Raw genomic sequence first — 20332 nt, forward strand, 5'->3', positions numbered from 1 at the left:
GAATTTACACTATGAGATACAAAAGGAATAGCTTCACATTTGATGTGTATTTGTATAGAATCTTAAGCTTGTAGCCATACACTTTCCTCCTGTCTGTCAGCTCAGTGCCAACGCAATGCTCTGATGTACTGACTTTAAACTTGCATTCAGAACCCAAGCATGTTGTCTGAGCTGTGCTCTGTCAGTATGAGCTTCAAGAGCTGTTTAAAAAACAACCGTTTTTAAAGGAGGAACTTTTTTAAGTGAGTCAGGGGATGTTTTGGCTCAACTCAATCTGTTGTGGTTTTATTCTTTGCTCTGCAGGTAGGCTACAGTATGAGGGGTCCAGAATGAATTCTGGCCTATTTTGCTTCTCATAGGACAAAGAATAAACTAGACATTTGAACACTTTCTTAGAATTAATTTGTATGTTTTATCATCTTGCATTTATATACAGCACAACACTTGACTATGGGTTGGAAATACTAGGCTGCTATGTCCGAGATAGTAAATAAAGTGATGGGCAGGGAAGATGGGGAAAGCTTTCTCTCTGGGCGATTTCAACCAGTAATAAGCTATGGTTGTGATAAACTGGGCTGACACAGGAAAGCAGACATTTAGAGGGAGGAGAATGAGATATATCAGTTTATCTTGATCCTGATTCAGTCTGTAGCTCCACTGTCTTTCCTCAGCACACAAAATCTGGTTGAACTTGAGTAAACCTGGGCTGCTGTACCATCATTAAGTCTCTTGTGGTTTGGAACACAATTGTATAGTATTTTTAAATGGCAAATATTATCTGGCTACTTGGTGTACCTCAATAACTTGTGAATTATTATGGCAGCAATTTTTCTTTGTCTTATCATAAATCACCCAGAGGCGTAATTTGTGCAATTTCTGATGCTGCAACTACAAGATCAAATAAAAAAAATAAAAAAAACACTTGACAGGCAAGAACGCAACAAACCGTAAAATGGATAATTGTTCCTGTTTCAGATTAAATGTCAAGCTGCTGCCTGTTGCTCAGTCTTTTATGCCTACCACTTTCAAAAAAGGTCAAGATAAAGAAAAAAATACGATACAGCTTTATTTCTAAAGATATACCAATTTACGCATCTCCCATGCAGAAAATAGCCTTAAACAGGGTGGAAAGGTGATTTGTATCTTATTGTCGGTTTGCTTTATCTTTCCTTTTTCATACTCACGCTGTCACCCCCCAATAAAAGGAGGGACTGCCGTTGTCTGTGCTCGGGGCTACAAAAGTGCTCTTTAGCATTTTCTGTCTCTGTGTTCAGGTTGGGGGAAGAGTCAAACTGGGGCCAAGGTCCACAGTAGCAAGGTTGCTACTGTGGCAGCATGTGGCCAAAGGGTCCACAGATAATCCTTTTACCTCTGCTCGCCTGTGGGCACCGTACATCACTTTACAATCATGTTAACCACCAAAGTCCTCAGCCAAAAGCGGTGCAAATTCACTTGATGTGGTTGTAGCTGAGGTAAGAAACAGACCCAACAAGGAAAATGTGTTGTTCCCTCTTACTCTGTTGTGTGTGTATGTGTGTTTTTTCCACAATCAAATCTAATTTGTGAGGAGCAGTGTAGATTGGATTGGCCTGATAAAGTGACTTAATTTTCCACAGTTGACTTTTTGCTGGTCTACCCTTTATGTAAAACCCTGAGGTCAAGGCTTTGATTATTTTCTAAAAATGACTACAGTGCATCCAAATGTTAGTTGAAACCACAAAGGTTTATCTTATTTATGATATAAATATGAATTAAATGAAAATTAAGAAAGAACATTTTTTATTGAAATTTAGACAGATCAGAAAAGTATCATAAGTTTACTTAGTTTTCTATTAAACAAGATGAGGTGATAACTAATGACTTTGGATATATTAGATATTGTCTAGAGGAAATTATTTTTTAAAACAATCCAATATCCTTTGTATGTTTTAATGATCACTGACAATGTGCCAAACAGGAAAATCTATATTTTAAAATCTAAATCTCTCCATGTGTACTTCATAAAAGGTATCATACTGTGTAGACGGGTGCAAGTTGGAGATATGTGTGTTGATTGATTAGAGTGGGATTAGCGTGTTTGACGTCAGAAACTGCAAACAAATGACCCCATAAAAAGGGGGACCTGTGGAACCTGGTGTGGGCGCACAGCACAGTCTGAGAGGTCTGAAGAGCGCCGCAACTACATTGTCACTCCAGTCTTTCTTGTACACGCAAGAAAATACAAAACCGAAGACTTCTGCTCCTAAAGATGCCACTTTCAAGCAGCTCCACGTCCTCCTCAAAGAGCATCCGCCGAGCAGCATCCGAGCTGGAGAGGTCTGACTCCATAACGGTAAGAAATATCAACAGAGTGACTTTACATCAGCTTTGAGTTATAACCAGTGGTCCATGATTGTGTTATAGTGACATATCCAAATGAAATCCACAGAAGCGCTAACAGCTCTTGTACTGCGCGCAGATAGTTTGGCTGGGTACCCATTACGCAGTGGCGGTGCCCAATGCGCATCACATCATATCCATATAGATACAAAGTATATATGTTATCATGTGTGATCTGGCAGCGATATTTCTTGTACTCAGTCTTAGCCATGTCGTAGGTATAACTTGACTGCATTGCTGTTCTAATGCGCATTTTGGAGATGTAAAGCGCTCCCATCAACTATCCAAAGCGATGCTCAAAAGATAAGATAAGGTCAGAAGTTACCTCGCTTTGTTGGTGTGCCGCTGTGCTCTGTCAGTGGGTTTAATCGAAGCATTTTGCGGTACGTATGACTTGAATTTTTCTTTTGAAACAGTCTCCAAGATTCGTTGGTAGACGGCAAAGCTTGATCGAGGACGCACGAAAGGAGAGAGAAGCCGCCGCTGCAGCAGCAGAAGTTGCAGAGGCCAGTGAACAGATTGTATTTGAGGAGGACGATGGAAAAGCGCTTCTCAACCTCTTCTTCACTCTAAGGAACTCCAAGACACCTGCACTGTCGCGGACCCTTAAAGTTTTCGAGGTATCACAAGAAAATTTCAGGAATTATTCAAATATTTACGATACAATGAATTATAGCCTGCCTGTGTATTATTTTTTTTTAGAAGATAATCATGTTTTGAACTATATACTGTACATATGTTATGTACAATACGTTGTGTCATCAGCAGATATGAGAAAATACATCTTATTTACTGTACAGTAAAATCCTGATTATTTATGGAAGATGATTACTTCAAAACTCAATTCAATTTAATAAGGGTGCAATATGGAGTTTATTAGTCAATACAAAACATGCAGTACCACCTGTTGGTAATTCTGAGGGAGCTTAGGATTGTTTTTAAGATTTATCAGTCCTACCGTTTTTCGTGTTATAACAATATGTTTGTCTTTAATCTTAAAAAACTTAAACTAAATAGAATCAGTTAGCCTGAGGTTATTAATTTGCCAGAATACAGATTAAATGCTTTGACAAACCAATCAGTCAAAGACCAGCAGACTGTTTCCTGCCCTAAAGTCATGTTGTGTTTGCTTGTCTTGCCATTTTGCTAAAACTCATGTTAAAGATGCTTTGTGGATTTTAATACGTTTTTGAGTCACAGATATTCAAATAGTTATATGATCTTGCCTTTGTCAGCAGTGAAGAACTTGTATAAATGGATGCAATACATCCTGCCTTCACCAGCATTCAGTAGCTGGAGTCACATTTCAGTGCGTTGATTGTATTTCAGACGTTTGAAGCTAAGATTCACCATTTGGAGACACGGCCATGCCGGAAACCCAGGGACAGCCTGGAAGGCCTGGAGTACTTTGTTCGTTGTGAGGTGCACCTCTCAGATGTCAGTACTCTCATCAGCTCCATCAAAAGAAATGCAGAAGATGTTAAAACAACCAAAGAAGTCAAATGTAATGTCCTTCACTGTTTCTATAAAATACATTTGAAACATTCTCAATATTTTGGAGTAATAGTAAGTAATCACTAAAGTAACCCAATTGAACTTGTTCTCTTTTCTCTATTAGTTCATTGGTTCCCAAAGAAAATAGCAGACTTGGACAGATGTCATCATCTGGTCACAAAATTTGATCCAGACTTAGATGAAGACCATCCTGTAAGTAACTGGCCTGTTATGTTGTAGGACCAATATGTCATGACACAGAAAATGTGATCAGTGTTTAATATATTTGATTTAAACAGGGCTACAAGGACCCTGCCTACAGACAGAGGAGGAAAATGATTGGTGACATTGCCTTCAGATACAGACAGTGAGATACAGCAGATTGTCTGAATGCTACACAAACATCCGTTAAATAAAATAGGAAAAAACAGACAAAATTACTAAACTTTATTCCTAATACATTTATGCTTATTTCTGTCCACAGTGGGGAGTTGATTCCCAGAGTGGAATATTCAGAGGAGGAGATTGGCACATGGTAAGAGCTGCTACATGGTCATTTTCAATTCTGTGAATATAATGTGAATGTGATGAAAAGTGTATTTATGTAACATCTTTCAACAAGAAATCAATAACTTAAAAAAGAAATAGCGACAAAATATAAAGTAAGCACACAACATATAAAAAGACAGATAAATAGGATTCAAGAAGTATAAAATAAAACAGAGGATAACAATAAGCTGAATTAGAAGAAAACTGATGTATAATTAGAGAGGTTAACAATGGATTTCATAATAATTTGTTGCTGCATAATACCTCAATCAGAGGTATCCTTCCTTTTTAATATTTGAGAAGGAAACAAGACAGATTTATTATAATTATTATGATTATGATTATGATTATTGTTATTGTTATTGTTATTGTTATTGTTATTGTTATTGTTATTATCATTATTATTATTATTATTATTATAAAAAATAGAGTGATCATATTTTTTTACGCATTTATATTCCTAAATAGGAGGGAAGTCTACTCAACCCTGAGGGATTTGTATTCCACGCATGCCTGCAGTGAATACGTAGAAGCCTTCCGCCTGCTGGAAAGGCATTGTGGGTACAGTCCGAACAACATTCCCCAGTTGGAAGAAGTGTCACACTTTCTCAAAGGTAAAGACGGACAAATGAAAAATGAAATGACACGTAAACACACAGCAGAGCTGATGTTTAGGGAATACACTGTTAACAACTCATCTCTATGTCTGTCTCACCCGTCTCCTGAACACACACACACACACACAGAGCGTACAGGTTTTCTGCTGCGTCCAGTGGCAGGTCTGCTCTCAGCCAGAGATTTCCTGGCCAGTTTGGCATTCCGGGTGTTCCAGTGCACCCAGTACATCCGACATGCTTCCTCTCCTATGCATTCCCCAGAGCCGTGAGTACACTTGCGACTCCGACACTGTGCTTCTCAAATCAAATCCGTCCACATATTTTGGCCATTGTGATTGAAAATGTATGTGCTGTCAGTGTCTCTATAATAATGTGTAAATCTCCCATTATTTTATCTGAGGCATTGTATCTTGGCATTAGTCTTTCTCTCACTCTCTCTCTCTCAATTCAACTTAATGAAACTATTTTGCCCTGTTACTTTGAACATGTTGACAAAGCCAATACATCTACAAAGATACATAAATGCACAAAAAAGTTAAAATACAAAGTGCACAGAGTAAAACAACTAGTTGCTTATAATAAAATCAATTAAGCAAGAAATATTGTATACTCTCTACTTTATGTTGAAAAAGAACACAGGAAAAATCTACTTGTCGCCGTGTATAAAATATGATTGAAACAAGTAGTCAATAAACCAATTAGTCAATTGACAACATTTTTGGGTTAGATACATAACAAATAAATAAATGATTGTTGATTCCATCTCTGATGTCAAAGTTAATCGATAATTATAATCTTCCTACAGTTTATACAAGTTTTTATATTTTGCTTAAGCTTAAATAAGTTCAAATAAGTAGGAAAGAGAGGAAAGTCTTCTTTTATAGGGGGAGGGGAAGGGTGATTTCCTTTTTTTTCACATTTTAGCTCATCCATAAGAAAATGAACTTCTGTCTTTACTTCTCCAGTTTTACCCTGGGGACAGAGTTCTTTTTCACTCTGTAACCATTGTTTTGTAATGTAACCAGTGTAAATTGCCAGTTTGTGATCCCAAAATCTGTATTCAGTTAAATCTATCTGTGTAGGGTTTTTTCAGTTTGGATCAAATATGGTCACAGTTAATTCCCTCTCTTTCTCTTCAGAGACTGTGTCCATGAACTTCTGGGCCACGTCCCCATGCTGGCTGACCGCACTTTTGCCCAGTTTTCACAGGTGAGGGGGAGATCAGTGAAATTGATAGATTTACAGATTATTTCCCGTACTGCACAGCTATGTTTTTATAATGGATTATCTGCTGCAGAACCTCGGTCTGGCGTCACTGGGGGCTTCAGATGAAGATATTGAGAAACTGTCCACAGTAAGGTCGACAGTGCTTATGTAAAATGAGAAATTTATATAATTACTTGAATATCCACGCTAGTATCTTTCATTTTGTCAATCACTCTCTTAATGTTTCTCCTGTCAGCTGTACTGGTTCACCGTCGAGTACGGTTTGTGTAAACAGAATGGGGAGGTGAAGGCTTATGGTGCTGGACTACTCTCCTCGTATGGAGAACTTGTGGTGCGTATCAGCATGTTTTCTGCCATCCTTATCTTTCCCAGTGTTTTAAAAAGGAGAAATAATCACAGCCACCATCACCTGATTCTCCATCTTTTTGTTTCACTTCAACCCAGCACTCTCTGTCCGATGAACCTGAGACAAGGGAGTTTGAACCAGATGCTGCAGCAGTGCAGCCCTATCAAGACCAGACGTACCAGCCTGTCTACTTTGTCTCTGAGAGTTTCTCTGATGCCAAGGAGAAATTCAGGTATTGCACTACATGTTTTATATTTTTTAAATCTCGTCTCACACAACATACAAATACATATGAACATACAGAGAAAGGGAGAAGATGGAAAAAACAAAAAGATAGAGAGGTTATGTAAGGACAAGGTCAGAGAACAGCCAGCCAACCCCTGAGGCCACAAACTTTTGTAGGTCAACCATAGCAGCCAGAAGACAGCTGTTACTAATGTAGTCTTTCTTACCCAGGCAAAACGCTGTAGTTTTATTTGGCAAAAACATCAAATGTTGTACTCCCTGCAAAACAAGTAGCTTTAGTGAGTGTTTTGACAGTATTTGGTCTCTAGTAGAATACAGCACATGACATCCCTGCCACACTAGATGAGAAAATATCAGCATGGGATAGTTTGTAAAAGCATAGCAATTGTGAAATACTGTTATATATTCTTATGTGGTGCTGATGCAAGCAGAAAAGTCCAATTTCTATAAAGTGTTCAGGTCAAACTACGACTGGGGGAAACCAAACTTATTTTCTAGTCAGTTAAAGGGAAGTTTCCTCTAGCCAAGTGAAATATTTGGATTTACAATTTCTGAGATGGGGCAACTTTATGGAGAGCTTAAAAACAACTGTGCCTTTGAGCTCTTATTTTTCTTTTTTCTTACCTCTTTATATCTTTATCCTCGAGCAGGACATACATGGCCAGTATCAAACGTCCATTTTCGGTGAGGTTTGATCCATATACCAGCAGTGTCGAAGTCCTGGACAACCCACTGAAGATCCAAGGTGGCTTGGAGGGTGTGAAGGATGAGATTAAAGTGCTGTCAGACGCCCTCGGTGTTATGACATGACGCTCATGCCCAGTCATTGACCCTCCTGCTGTTGTTTGCTTCCTTTCCGCTGCACTCTGCAATGTCTGATGTGTGATGAGACCAGTGTGTTCACCTTTCTGTGCTGTACCTCCTGTATGAAGCTGTCTATGATGAATCGTCGCTTGTTGTGGCTGGCCAACAAGGTTGCAACCATTAAAACCTCAATACATAGTCAAGGCAAAGTTTCCAAAGATGTTAAACTTTTTGTTGGGTGTGAATCCATTCGTGTAATAATGGGGGTTTTATCAACTGGGCCGTTCATGCTTTTAAAGAAAAAACTGTGTTGCTTGAGAAATATGACAAAATCTGAACCAAAATAAAAGGGAACTGTGATAATGAATGTATTAAAAGATAAATCAATGGGTATGGTATAATTATTTTAAAATCAAAGAAATATAAATGTACAATGAAGATTAAAGTGTATATTTAAATCATATTTATTTTATTTAGAAAAAAATATCTGCTGTGTTTAAGGCTTTATTTTCCACATATGTGAATTTGGTATTTGGGTCTCACCTATAAATCTGCTGATTTATTTGGTTTAATGCTGTTTTTGTCTTGCAGTGCAAATGCATTAAAAAAACTTTCCATGTAGTTGCTGCTCCAGTAAAAAGACTATGTTAAATAATAAAGACTCGCAAGTGAACATTTTGCTGTTATGTTTACATTCTCTATCAAGCTTTTATTATAACTCCTGTGAGAAATGAAATGTCATTATATTTTATCATATTTATCATATTTTTTTATCTCATGAATAAGCAGACACAAATCATTTGATCATATGGATACTGATTTAATGATCCCTAGATATATAGTGCTTTACATTTGTCTGCCACAAGAGGGAGCAGTCCGGTAGCTCATACCTGCCTGATGTTAAAGTACAAACACAGATATTTAACCTATTAATCTGCGTATTGTTCTCCTCCTGTTTTCACCCACAATGGAATATTTTACAATAATATTATTTGTTAAAAAAGCACCTAATACAAAATGAATGGAGTAGGAAAAAAGGACAAAAAAGCTCTATAAATAAATGCATTGAAATCAATTTTAATATTTATTAGCATCACAGAAAAAGTCAGAGATAGTCAAACTTAGAACAATATTGTGAGCTAGATGTACATATTATTATGGGCCATAAAGAAAAGTAGGTGTGTCTTGAACCATTGTTCAAATCTGAAAGAAGAAATCTCTGAGAGTGTGTTGCACAACGCTCCTGCTGGTCAGGTACAGTTCATGATGTCAGATCCTGGATCAGCAATCCAGCTCACACAACAAGCTCTGGGAACTGTACTAGCTGCTATATAAACAAACGGAGTTCCGGTCGAGGACCACTAGGTGTCAGTCTGAGAACATGTTCACATCCTTCCCTTCTGCAGAAGCCACACTTATATAAGAGAACCTTCACACAGTGTTGTAAAGGGGGAAAAAGAGAAAGTTGCTTCTTGCTTATGTGTTAAATCCCATTTTCCAGCTTGTTGTATGCAACCATCTTAGTGCACTGTAAAACTGCCCATGTAACATCTGGATGAGGTTTCACAGCTGGATTTTTGACAGGGCAAAGTGTGTTTGGTATCTGTCATCCACAATATGTGAGTGATGCGTTGATATGTGCAATTATTATTATTATTATTATTATTATTATTATTATTATTATTATTATTATTATTAAGTTAATGAGCAGCCAAATGTCATGTTGCGCATTTTCATCACTTCATCCCTATCTCCCTCCTCCTCAGATGATGAGACAGCATTTACAGTGACCCAAAGCTCTGACAGGACATCATTCTGCATCAGTCAGTGACAGTGAGTGCTGCTGCGTCATTCTCCTCCTCTGCATAAGTGTATGACAATCCAAACCTGTGAACACACCCGTCTTTCCCAGGTTTTGTTGTTGTTGTTGTTGTTGATGATGATGTTGTTTCTCTTGGGAATCTCCCGTCATTTGAATGACCCTCAAACTTTAGTATGAATAATCGTTATACATGGATTTTTACGTTTTGTATGTTTGTCTGCCGTCACTCAAGTTGCCAGATCGTCTATGACACACAATCCACACACGACATACAGTTTCAACCCATCTGTCACCACAACCTGGCAACCCACAAAACGATTCAAGGGGCGTCTTCACAGCTGCTCCCTGAGCAGGCAGGCGGGCCAGGTAACTGATGCTGTCAAAATGTCAGGGCAGGACGGCGCCCCTCCTGAAAAAATCCAAATACACCTGCAAATTTAAGTTGGAATGAACAGTATCCATATCAGTTTATATAAATACATATGTGTTACCTACCACAATGTTAAACTGCAGTTATCCTGTCATAAAATGTTGTATATATTATAATGATGAATATGAAGAATATAAATGAACCTGGTGGTTTATTTAATTACTTACTTATTTAGGCTACTGTCCCCAATGACCCCCCCCCCCCCACACACACACACACACACAAACAAACAAAAACCCCAACAACAACAACAACAACAACAAACACACAAATAAAACAACTCCCGTATATATATGTTGGCAGGTATAGTACCTATAACCTCAGAGTTCAACATTCACTTCACTGTCAGACACATTTGACCCCAGTGACTACATCTGCACCTGAGCCAGAGGAAAGCCGCAGACCTCGGCCACACTGGTTCCCCACTGAATGTTAATCTTAATTACAGCAGGGCGGAGACATTGACATTTTTCTTGGAGTCTGAGGAATTACGTCTATTCTTGTTCAGTCTGAGTCCTGTGTGTAAACATTGTGATTGTAGGTTACAGTGCGTAAACGTGGAAAATGCCTATGGAATTGTTCCATATTTTTTGACTCTCACTCTCTCCCTCTCTTTCTCTTCTTGCTTTTTCTCCTTTAAGCACTTTTCCATAAAACGTCTCTGGAGCATTTTTTTTTACCAGCCATGAGGAGGAGGAGCGAAGGGGTGGGATGTGGGTGTAAGGGGCGTGTTTGGTATATAATACCTCTCCCTGTGAAGTTTTGCCTGTCGCCTGGTCTTTGGGACAGCCTCTCACACATCATCTCTATAGCCTCACCAACTGGGAAACTAACTCACCTGCAATCCTCCAACCAAATAACCCCCAACGTTTTAACTATTGCCATCTGACATGGAGACCCAGCAAAGAAACGGCCACCACTCACTTTGCCACACCTGCCGGAGAACGGAGAACAGCAGAATGAAGGTAACCAGCGGGAACAAATAGTTTTATACTCTTCGGTCGTGCTGTGCGGGTATTGAAAGACCTCTGACAGTTTTGTAACGATGTTGTCTTGGCTTTATAATTGAGAAAACCGCTTCGGGTTGAGCAGATGCATTGCGCGCATCATTTTTTGTGCAAAATGAGCTGCCTGACATCTCTTAATGTGCATGCAACAGAGAAAGTTCAAGATGCATACATTAAATGGGAGCGCCTGAAGCTTTGAGCCTTTTGTGCAACAGGTTACCTGAAAGGACTCAAGGAAAAGTGAAAAGGGGTATTCTATTCTTCTCTTGTCTGGATGGTGCGCTGTTCGCAGGACTCAAACAGCTGGTCCTTTTTTACCGGCAGATAGGGGGCGGTAGGACTGAGGGTCAGTGAGCTCACTAGAGGGTGAGCAAGGGGAAAATATATGCTGAGTCTGGCCTTTCTGATAGTTAACTATCGAGCAGCCGGTCTTGCAACTTTTGGAGAATTGTGTAAGAGGTTGCAAGCCAGAGATACTGTCTACTTTTTCCTCCAGAATAAGCACTTCTTTTAGGTGCGACATAGTGACAGCGACTGATAACATGGGGGGGGGGGGGGCTGCACATTTGGCATCATTTGTCTCACGCAATGGACTTTTGTGAGTTAGTAGGTCAATACATAGAGCAGCATCTAACACTTGAAAACGAACATCTTGTACAAGCGTGCAAAAATGTCCTCGTATATCACACTGAAAGGCAACATCTGGCTGTCATCGGACAGTCTTTAGAGAATATTTTATGTCATCACTGCTGAAATGTGTGGCTGCATTTGTTGACCCGATGCTTCATTCAGCAATGTGTGTTTTTGTCTGCAGGTCAAGAAGATGTCTTCGTCCAGTCGTGCGCTGCTGTTTGCACTGGCCCTGACGCTCTACGTTGTGGAAATGGCCTCGGCAGAGACGCTGTGTGGGGGAGAGCTGGTGGATGCGCTGCAGTTCGTCTGTGAAGACAGAGGCTTCTATTTCAGTACGTTTCACAGTAGGTTTCAAAGCATTCAAGTTCTCTCAAAGAGCTGCATTTTATTATTGTCTCTGCCGTTCATTCGCACACATCTGTTTGGATAGCTGAGGCTATCGCTCCGTTTGTGGCTGTGTGGTATGCGTGTTTGGTATTTTTCTTTCTCACGCACTCACACACGCACGCACACACTGAGAGACAGAAAGAGAGAGAAAGAGAAAGAGAGAGAGAGAGAGATTATAGCCAGCTGCGTGTCTCAAGACTTCGTCCAGGCGGCTCTGCTGAGTGTGCGCATTCTGTCTACAGCCCATACTGTACCTCTCATTGCATATGAAAGGCCGGCAAGCTGTGAAGGCACACACGACTCAGCGCGACACAATGGGCCGCTTGTTTACCAGTAAAGTAATAGCACCCCAAGAGGCATACCAGTCACCTCAGCACCAGTGTTCCCAGGCTAGGCGGCCACACCGATGACTCCGAGGGGGTGGAGATGGGAGCTGTTTTTGATGTCAGGTTAAGAGGAAAGATCATTAACATCAATTCTGATCATTGCTTCCATTGTAGTGATGATGGGAGTAGCTGTAAAGCATTATGAGAAAGCCTTGTGGTAGCTGTTAATCCTCAAATGGATAAGCCTCTGTTTGCACAGTCTGCAGTGTTTGCGACAAACATAACTTTCCTCAGATATCGGCATCTGAAGCAGAAAAGGTATTAGCTATGTCCCACCCACTGTTTTCACCTTTGACAGATAGGCTGTTTTATTTGTGTGCTGCTTGCCACAGAAGCTTTTCTTCAATCAGAGAGATCATTATCCAATTTGGGCCAACATAGATATGCTCCCTCCACCTCCTTTTTTGCCTTCTCCTCCCCCTTGATCACCCTCTCTTTTTCTCTCATGTTCCTCTTCCTGCAATCAAATCTACTTTTCTCTCCCATGAGATTTCTCCAACATTGTGTGGGGCGCAGGACTTCAAACAAGGCCTTTATTGATTGTGGATAGTGTTCCCCTGTGCAACATGCTAACCCTCCACCCCCTCACCTGATTCTTCTGTACCTTTTTCTCTCCTGTCTTAACTCTCTCCGTTTTGTTTTGCATTCTTCTCCTCTGTTTTGACCCTCACACACACTCTCTCTGCACTTATCCCTTTTCTCATGTTTTCTCTACCTCTATGCCCCTCCTCTCCCTCCTCATCCGCTTTATCTTTGCTGACTTGACAAAAGACAAGGTCACAGAGGAGTTTCCATTTTATGTATCTGCTCACCCAAAGGTCTGTCTGAGTGCTCAGCTGTCTGTCTCCATCACTCTTTTGGTGTCTACAGCAGGGTGTTTACTCGTGTATTCACTCATTAAAGGACTTCCAGATAGTCCTAATCAGATTATCCTCTACAAACAAAAAGATTTGTTGCAGTTGGTCATATATTTCCTTTTATCCTCTTTGCTCCATGGACTGCTATGATTGTCAAAGTAATCCTGCAAAAACAACCTAGATTCATTTCTGATTCCAGTGTTGTGTTCTCTGCACTAGAACTCAGGCCTTGCCCTCCCCCTACTCATCGTCTTTCTTCATCCCTCACTGTGTTTCTTCTCAGGTAGGCCCAGCAGGGGTAACAACCGGCGCACCCAGAACCGTGGGATAGTAGAGGAGTGTTGTTTCCGTAGCTGTGACCTCAACCTGCTGGAGCAGTACTGTGCCAAACCCGGCAAGTCAGAAAGGGACGTGTCGGCCACCTCTCTACAGGTCATACCCGTACCACTAAAACAGGTACGTTGCATCAACAACAACACACCAGTATGGGAAACAATGCCAGTCCCCATCTCTATCTGTCCTCCCATCTCCTGCGCCTCCATTCACCTCTGTGCTTCACCCCTATGTCCTGACACTGTGTACAGACTGAGACCCACACAAAGACTGGTTTATCCTGTTAAATGGTTAATCGTAAGCACTTACCTTCCATACAAAATGCTGACCATCGTGGAAAACATCAAGACTGTCACAGCGCATTATATTCTGGAAAAGGCAGAGTCATAGTCACAGACTTGAATGTGTGTGTGTGAGTGAGAGGAAGAGAGGGAAAGTCTGTGAGATGGTGGGGACTGCTGGTCCGTAACAAAACAGTGTGTTCTGAGTGTGTGATTATTAGTCACGGAACAGCAAGCTCTACGAAACTGGCATGCATTTTGATCTGTGTGGTCAAAAACACCTGACCTGGCCAGTGGAGGTTTTTTCTTTAAAAATATGCCACAAACATGCAGGGAATTGTCAAAGTGTTTCAGGTCCTTTCACTGTGGTCACAAGACTGAGCTGTGGCTGTGTTCCAGGCCTCTTAAAATCGCTCCAACCTTGCCTTAGACAAGAAAAGATGTTTATAATGTTTCTGGTTTGGCTTGTTAGAAAATCAGTTTCAGTGGTGAGAGATTCCTAGAGATGTAAACAAAAACAAATAAATAAATAAATATCGCAAATGTCGGGAAAGTAATGGACCCTCTGTCTGAAATGCAAAAAAAGAGGCTGCTAGGGAAGTAGTTGGGACATGTCCCTGGTTTGTCTGGGCAGGGAGAGTTGATGGGTACAGCCTGCTCTGAGGGCCAGCTGTTCTTAGGCTATTGAGCGGACCTGGAGGGAATGAAGGGGGATAAACACTCTTCAAGTGGCAGGACCAAAACAAGCCATTCAGATGGAGCACTGGCTACTCACGCATAAATTCTAGCTTCGCTGTTACCACTCCCACTTATTCTCAATCTGTGGAGCTCAGCACAACACTTAACAATGTATAAAAGAGTTTGCTGTGTAAGGATACAGGTTCTGAAATGACAATGTCTTTATATATTGTTTCATTCGGTCTGCGGAGGTTAGTCAGTTCAGCGGGTCGTTGGGTGAACGACGACGTGCTCCTCATATGTATATGAGGCAAAGTGACCGCCCTTCCCTTTGACAGTATGTTAAAGAGGCTGAACTAAGCACTTGTTGACAGCTTCTCTCAGTCAAGGGAACCAAAACAAGCACCAGTCGGAGGCAAGCCGAGTCTGTTATGACGCTCCGCGCTATAAGAATGACATTTGATTTCCATTTGACTGGCCCAACAATGACTGAATGTTTTCACAAAATAAACAAGGCTTTCCTCCATTGTAATAAGCATTGCACAGTATCTTATCACCCCTAATGAACTGACTCCCTCATTTTCCCTTTTTTCCTCTATTTTCGCCTGCACGCCACAATAGGAAGTCCCAAGGAAGCAGCATGTGACCGTGAAGTATTCCAAATACGAGGTGTGGCAGAGGAAGGCGGCCCAGAGGCTCCGGAGGGGTGTCCCCGCCATCCTGAGGGCCAAAAAGTTTCGGAGGCAGGCGGAGAAGATCAAAGCCCAGGAGCAAGCAATCTTCCACAGGCCCCTGATCAGCCTGCCTAGCAAACTGCCTCCTGTCTTGCTCGCCACGGACAACTATGTCAACCACAAATGAGCCCGCTGCCAGCCCTTTGCACAGACAAGAGTTTGGAGGGAGAAAAAAAGACTAGGGGATTATAGCTTTGTCTCTGACGTCATTTCTGTGGCAGTCCACTCTGACCTCCCCTGCCCTGTCCGAGCCCACCAATCCCTCCCCCTGCTCTCATCCACTACTTCTTGACCCCCTGCCCCCTTCCTAATGCCCCCCCATCCCCACCCATCCACCCTCCTCTGGCACACAAACATGCCTTCACATTCATCCTGTCTGAACTCTTTCGCTCCCTCTCTCTTTCAGTCACTGACACAAAAGGCACAAACACAAATGATGAACAAAAAGTTAACAATTCGGCTGAATGCAATTCAGGTGGATCCTTAAGCAAAAGAGAAAAGGGAAGAGAGAGAAGAAGATGAAAGAGATCTGTGGTTTGCAAGTGTCAAGAGGACACCCAGCGGAATGTTTTTTTTGTTTTTTTTGTCCTTGTGGAAGACAACTGAAAGTGAAGAGCAGCTTGCATGAAAGAATCCATTCCACATCATTTTTCCTGAGGCAAAAAGAAAATCTCTGTTAGTTATTTTTCTTATTAGTTTGCACCTCTACCTATAAAGGGACTTCCACACTGTAAGGAATTATTTTGTAAAATTAGATTCCTGTTCCAGCACCTTTTGATCACAAACAAAAAGCAGAAAAGAGTCTGCAAATTGCACATTGCCACGGATTACGTCAAAGTAAAGAAAAAAATGGCACTATTTTTTTATGAACAATGAACGTGTAGCTTAAAAAAATGTCATGGTGCTAGCTTTGAGAATGGACTCAAAGAAGAGGTTGAAAAGCACGTTTTTTTTCTTTGAATGAATATTAAAACTTTCCGTTTTAAGGAAAGTGTGACTTTTTTAAATAAAAAAAAGGAAAATAAAGGATATGGGGGAGCTCCTGGCAGTGGCAATGTCAAGGGGGAAGTGTCACTGAGAAAAGATACGGGCTGTGTTGGCATCTTGACTCACAGCGAGTACTAGCGGCTGCTCATCACTAGCTTGCCAGCATAAGCGGCAAGGGGGACCTGAGACCCAGTCCCTGTTCCTCCTGTCTCTCTGAGGCTGCCGGACACAGGGAGCAGTGTGGGGACATATATGGGACACCGTGGACTGCCTGGATTTGGACAGTACTACAGTTCTGGGACAGTACTTCCTGTTTGCCATGGCTTTGCAGACTGCTCTGACAGGAAGTAACATGGCATGGACAAAGAGCGAGTGGGATAATGATGATTATATTTTATTTTGTCTTTTTTTTCCTGTTTTCTTTTCATATCAATGTTTCAATGAAAAAAAGGAAAACCCCGTCAGTTTCTGGTACCGTGACATTCCTGTTTTTCCAAGTTAGGCATTTTTTTTGTTTCCATGGTTATTGTTATGATGTTATTTTACAGTTCTAAAGAAAGGCACAAAAATTTCGATTCAAAGGGAAAAAAACAGCAATAATGTCAACTAACATTTTATTTTTATTGTATATCAGTAGTATTCACATGCTTTTGCCTGAAAACAAATACTTGAAGATACATATATGTGTGTATATATATGTATGTATATATATATATGTACATCAATGTGTGTGTATGTATATATATATATATATATATATATATATATATATATATATATATATATATATATATGTATATATATATATGTGTGTATATATGTATATATATACATATATATATATATATATACATATATATACATATATATTAAATAAATATAGATATATAATTAGTTTCCAGGGACGTTGTGTTATTTTCCTTTAGTCTGAGCTGTATCTTGCGTAATGAGCCGCCAAGCTTTTTTGTTTGTTTGTTGAAATACAAATAAGGGCACTGTATAAAGGCATTATTTATTTTGTTATAAAATATATTTGAAAAATTGGTCCAAATAATATACGTAGCACTGATGCTCAACTGACGGATTTATTTTGTATGATCTCTGTTTTCCAATTGGAGTTGTAAGGCTTTTTTGTAGATGCTTTGTACCAAAAATAATGTCTTTTTTTCCTTTTTCGTTTGCCATAGTAACTTTAAATTAATATTTTAACATCAGCATAGCCTGGATGCTTAGGCATGTTATGTCACAGAAATAGGCACATATTCTGAATACGTTGGTCTGCATGGATTTCCAGAAACCTGTCAGGGTTATCTGCGAAACGGGAAGCATCAATGAGTGACTCTATTATTGGAAAAATAACTGTTCAATATTGATTGTACTCAACCCACTATGTTTTGAAGCCACTTTAGTATTGATGGCGGAGGGAATGATGAGTCCTTCATTAAATCATGTCTTTGTAATTGTGCATGGTGTCCTATGATCTTCTAAGGAGCATCTTGCCTATGTGCCAGTGCCACTGATGTTTTTGCGTGTTGATTGGGTCATGAGGCCAGAAATGTCCGCTCAGTTGTAGATTTAGGGCTTCGCTTACATTTGACTGACAGATGTAATTGTGTCGTTGCCCTAATTGGAGGTAATACTGTCACTATGACACTAGTAACATCAAAGGTCACCTAACGGTCATTGTCTATAGTGGAGAGCTTATCATCAAAACCTCACTGTTGTCTCTCTGTCTCTCCATCTTTCTCTATCTCTCTCTCTGTTTATCTATGTTTTTCTTCCATGTCTTTGTTTGTAAAAGACAATGCCTCTGATCTTATGCATTAACAGTATGTATCTGTATTTGCATGGAGGAGAGGGGAGGAGGCAGGGTTGTTAAACTGCAGTTCACCCCTCACCATCTATCATCCAATCATCCATCCATTATGCATTTGATGAAGGGCTATCAGGCTGAACCATTTCTGAAGCAGTCAAAGCACTCAGGAAAAAAAAAAAACAATCTACACTCTCCATGGGAGAAGTGGAGTAGTTGCTGAGTGTAAGGGATAATCTTGTTGTGGAAGGGCAGCTGAGGTTGTTAACCATACCTGGCCTCAATGATACAGTTCTTTGTGACAAACCACTGAAGCCCATGTCAGAAGCAAGGTCATTCTGTGCCACATTATAGTTTCCTCCTCTACTGTGTCATGCATCACCCCATGAAATGGAGACTTAATGGATACTTGCCATTCTGTGGTGAAGAGTCACGCCAATACTTAATATCTTCTTTCTGTCAGAGAGATCTCAATTATCAAGGCTGTGTCCTGTCTCTAATTATATTCTACTTCAGTTGTGCAACGAAGCAGGCAGTGCAATTATATTATTATTATTATTATTATTGATAATATTATTATTATATTTTCTATTTTATTCTATATTTTCCTGCTAGGACTGCATTCATTCACTATTGTAATGTTCAAACAGGCTACTCTAGTGTTCTTATGAATGGCGTGAAAGACAACCACTTCTTTTCGCTGAATATGAAGAGATATCTTGCAGAGCAATGGCGACTTTTTCTGTGTCAGTAGCTCACTCAGCCTGTGTGTATTTTATTGATTTAACCTCTGCACGCTAGAACGTCCGAAATGCACAATTCATGTACTTTCATTTTTAATATCAATAAAAAAAAACATTTTATCAAACATACAATGTCTAAAAGAGTTACTGCTTTGTTCAGTGTATTTGCCAGCCTCAGATGTTTCCTGTATGTTCAGACTGCATGTGTGATTACATTTTTCTGTGCGTGTTGAGCTCGAGGGCCATTTTTGAAATCTTTTAATATCAGTTAAACCTTATGTGTGCCCTGTAAATGATTTATTACATCTTAAGGCCTTGCAAAGAATCTCCAGCTGCTTTTAGCACCATCTCGCTTTCTCTCACCCACCCTCCCCCATTTTTCCCCTCTTTACTCTCCATCTCTGCCTACCTCCATGTCTGTTCGTCTGTCTCTGTCTGCCTTTCTCCTGCTCTGTCCCAGGGCAAAGTGTGCAAATCAGCACTCACAGAGTGGCAAGCATGCTGGCCTCAACTCCTCAGTCCTTCCTCTGCTGCATACGACACTTAACCTGACCTGTTCTCACTGCCTCTGACACACCCTTGTGCACATCCATCCCTCCATCCTCCAGTGGCTTGGTAACTACTGGAGTAAGCTCCACTTCAGTGGCTATGTTTAGTAACTGACATGTCTCAAATTATCACATGCATATTCTGAAAATGGCACGACCTTTCATTGTTGATATGCATGCACATACCCACCCATGGGATGTCTGTTACTGGGCAGACTTACAGTATAGTATCTTTGTTCCTAGAATGGAACAGTTTGGGGCACAGGGGTTATCTTGGTGCAGTAGAGTTTAATGTAGGCTCTCACTGCTGTTTAATGTTGGCAGAGTTTGAACTTTACAGCCAGAAGTAGAGAAATCTACTTTTCTTTGGCTTTATTGCAAAGTTCTGCCTTACAGTGATGAGATGCACATGTGTTGCTTCTGGGAAAGTGCAGAAGCTGGTCGGCTATCATTGTAGAGGAGCCCGTATTCTGTGTTTTATGGTCATAAATCGCTCAATTAAATTACCGTTGCCTGTCTCATGAAACCTTATTGCCCTACTAAGGAGTCCACCCTCATGCAAAAAGAGGGAAAAACACTCAGCTGGAAGTTTATGCTGTCAAAAATGCTTCATTTCTGAAAGATGGCTAGAGGCTGAACAAGATCACACACAATCATGCATGTACTGTACCTGCATGCAAACACAGGCAATGATCGCATATTTTCACCTCTCTCTGCAACTGGATTCTGCGCTAACACTTAATTCCCTTTACTGATAAAGGTATTATTGGTGCAGTGGTATTAATGTGTTGTTCCCAACTGACTTTTTTTTTTTTTAACCTATTGGCAGGTGCGTGCGCATGTGTGTGTGTTCTCCAGTACCCGTTCTCAGACTGAACATGTTTCCTGCAGGTGTTTATACAATAGCATGACTTTCTAGTAATTGGTTATGAGATCAGGGACTCTCTAGTCCTCAGGGCTTGTCACGTCATTGCTGTTCCTGACGGGACAGCATTTGGCACAACATAAGTCAAACAAGCTATCAATCTAAA

At 40.5% G+C, this 20332-nt stretch overlaps 2 protein-coding genes across 3 annotated transcripts; both read left to right on the forward strand.

Annotated features, from left to right (window-relative positions):
* The first annotated feature begins 2248 nt into the window (after nt 1–2248).
* On the forward strand, nt 2249–7668 carry th (tyrosine hydroxylase). The gene is made up of 13 exons (XM_062420210.1): nt 2249–2332; nt 2796–2999; nt 3709–3883; nt 3998–4086; nt 4173–4240; nt 4358–4408; nt 4891–5036; nt 5169–5304; nt 6179–6248; nt 6337–6393; nt 6502–6597; nt 6711–6844; nt 7509–7668. The coding sequence occupies exons 1-13, from the start codon at nt 2249–2251 to the stop codon at nt 7666–7668; spliced, it is 1470 nt and encodes a 489-aa protein (XP_062276194.1).
* Nucleotides 7669–10698: 3030 nt separating this feature from the next.
* On the forward strand, nt 10699–18885 carry igf2b (insulin-like growth factor 2b). Of its 2 annotated transcripts, none has more exons than XM_062421649.1 (4): nt 10699–10879; nt 11736–11898; nt 13468–13640; nt 15098–18885. In XM_062421649.1, the coding sequence occupies exons 1-4, from the start codon at nt 10805–10807 to the stop codon at nt 15335–15337; spliced, it is 651 nt and encodes a 216-aa protein (XP_062277633.1). In that variant the 5' UTR covers nt 10699–10804; the 3' UTR covers nt 15338–18885. The 2 variants fall into 2 exon arrangements, with proteins under 2 accessions (XP_062277633.1, XP_062277634.1); XM_062421650.1 differs by having other exon boundaries at nt 11736–11886.
* Nucleotides 18886–20332: the final 1447 nt, after the last annotated feature.

This window comes from Scomber scombrus, chromosome 6 (assembly GCF_963691925.1).
Source record: "Scomber scombrus chromosome 6, fScoSco1.1, whole genome shotgun sequence".
Classification (NCBI taxonomy): Eukaryota; Metazoa; Chordata; class Actinopteri; order Scombriformes; family Scombridae; genus Scomber; species Scomber scombrus.

Excerpts from the sequence above, each read along its gene's own strand:
- th (XM_062420210.1), top strand. The coding sequence starts at position 2,249 with ATGCCACTTTCAAGCAGCTCCACGTCCTCCTCAAAGAGCATCCGCCGA. Across the intron at positions 3,884-3,997 it reads AACAACCAAAGAAGTCAAAT|TTCATTGGTTCCCAAAGAAA; the intron begins GTAATGTCCTTC and ends TTTCTCTATTAG. Across the intron at positions 6,394-6,501 it reads ATATTGAGAAACTGTCCACA|CTGTACTGGTTCACCGTCGA; the intron begins GTAAGGTCGACA and ends TTCTCCTGTCAG.
- igf2b (XM_062421649.1), top strand. The coding sequence starts at position 10,805 with ATGGAGACCCAGCAAAGAAACGGCCACCACTCACTTTGCCACACCTGC. Across the intron at positions 10,880-11,735 it reads CGGAGAACAGCAGAATGAAG|GTCAAGAAGATGTCTTCGTC; the intron begins GTAACCAGCGGG and ends TTTTGTCTGCAG. Across the intron at positions 11,899-13,467 it reads CTATTTCAGTACGTTTCACA|GTAGGCCCAGCAGGGGTAAC; the intron begins GTAGGTTTCAAA and ends GTTTCTTCTCAG.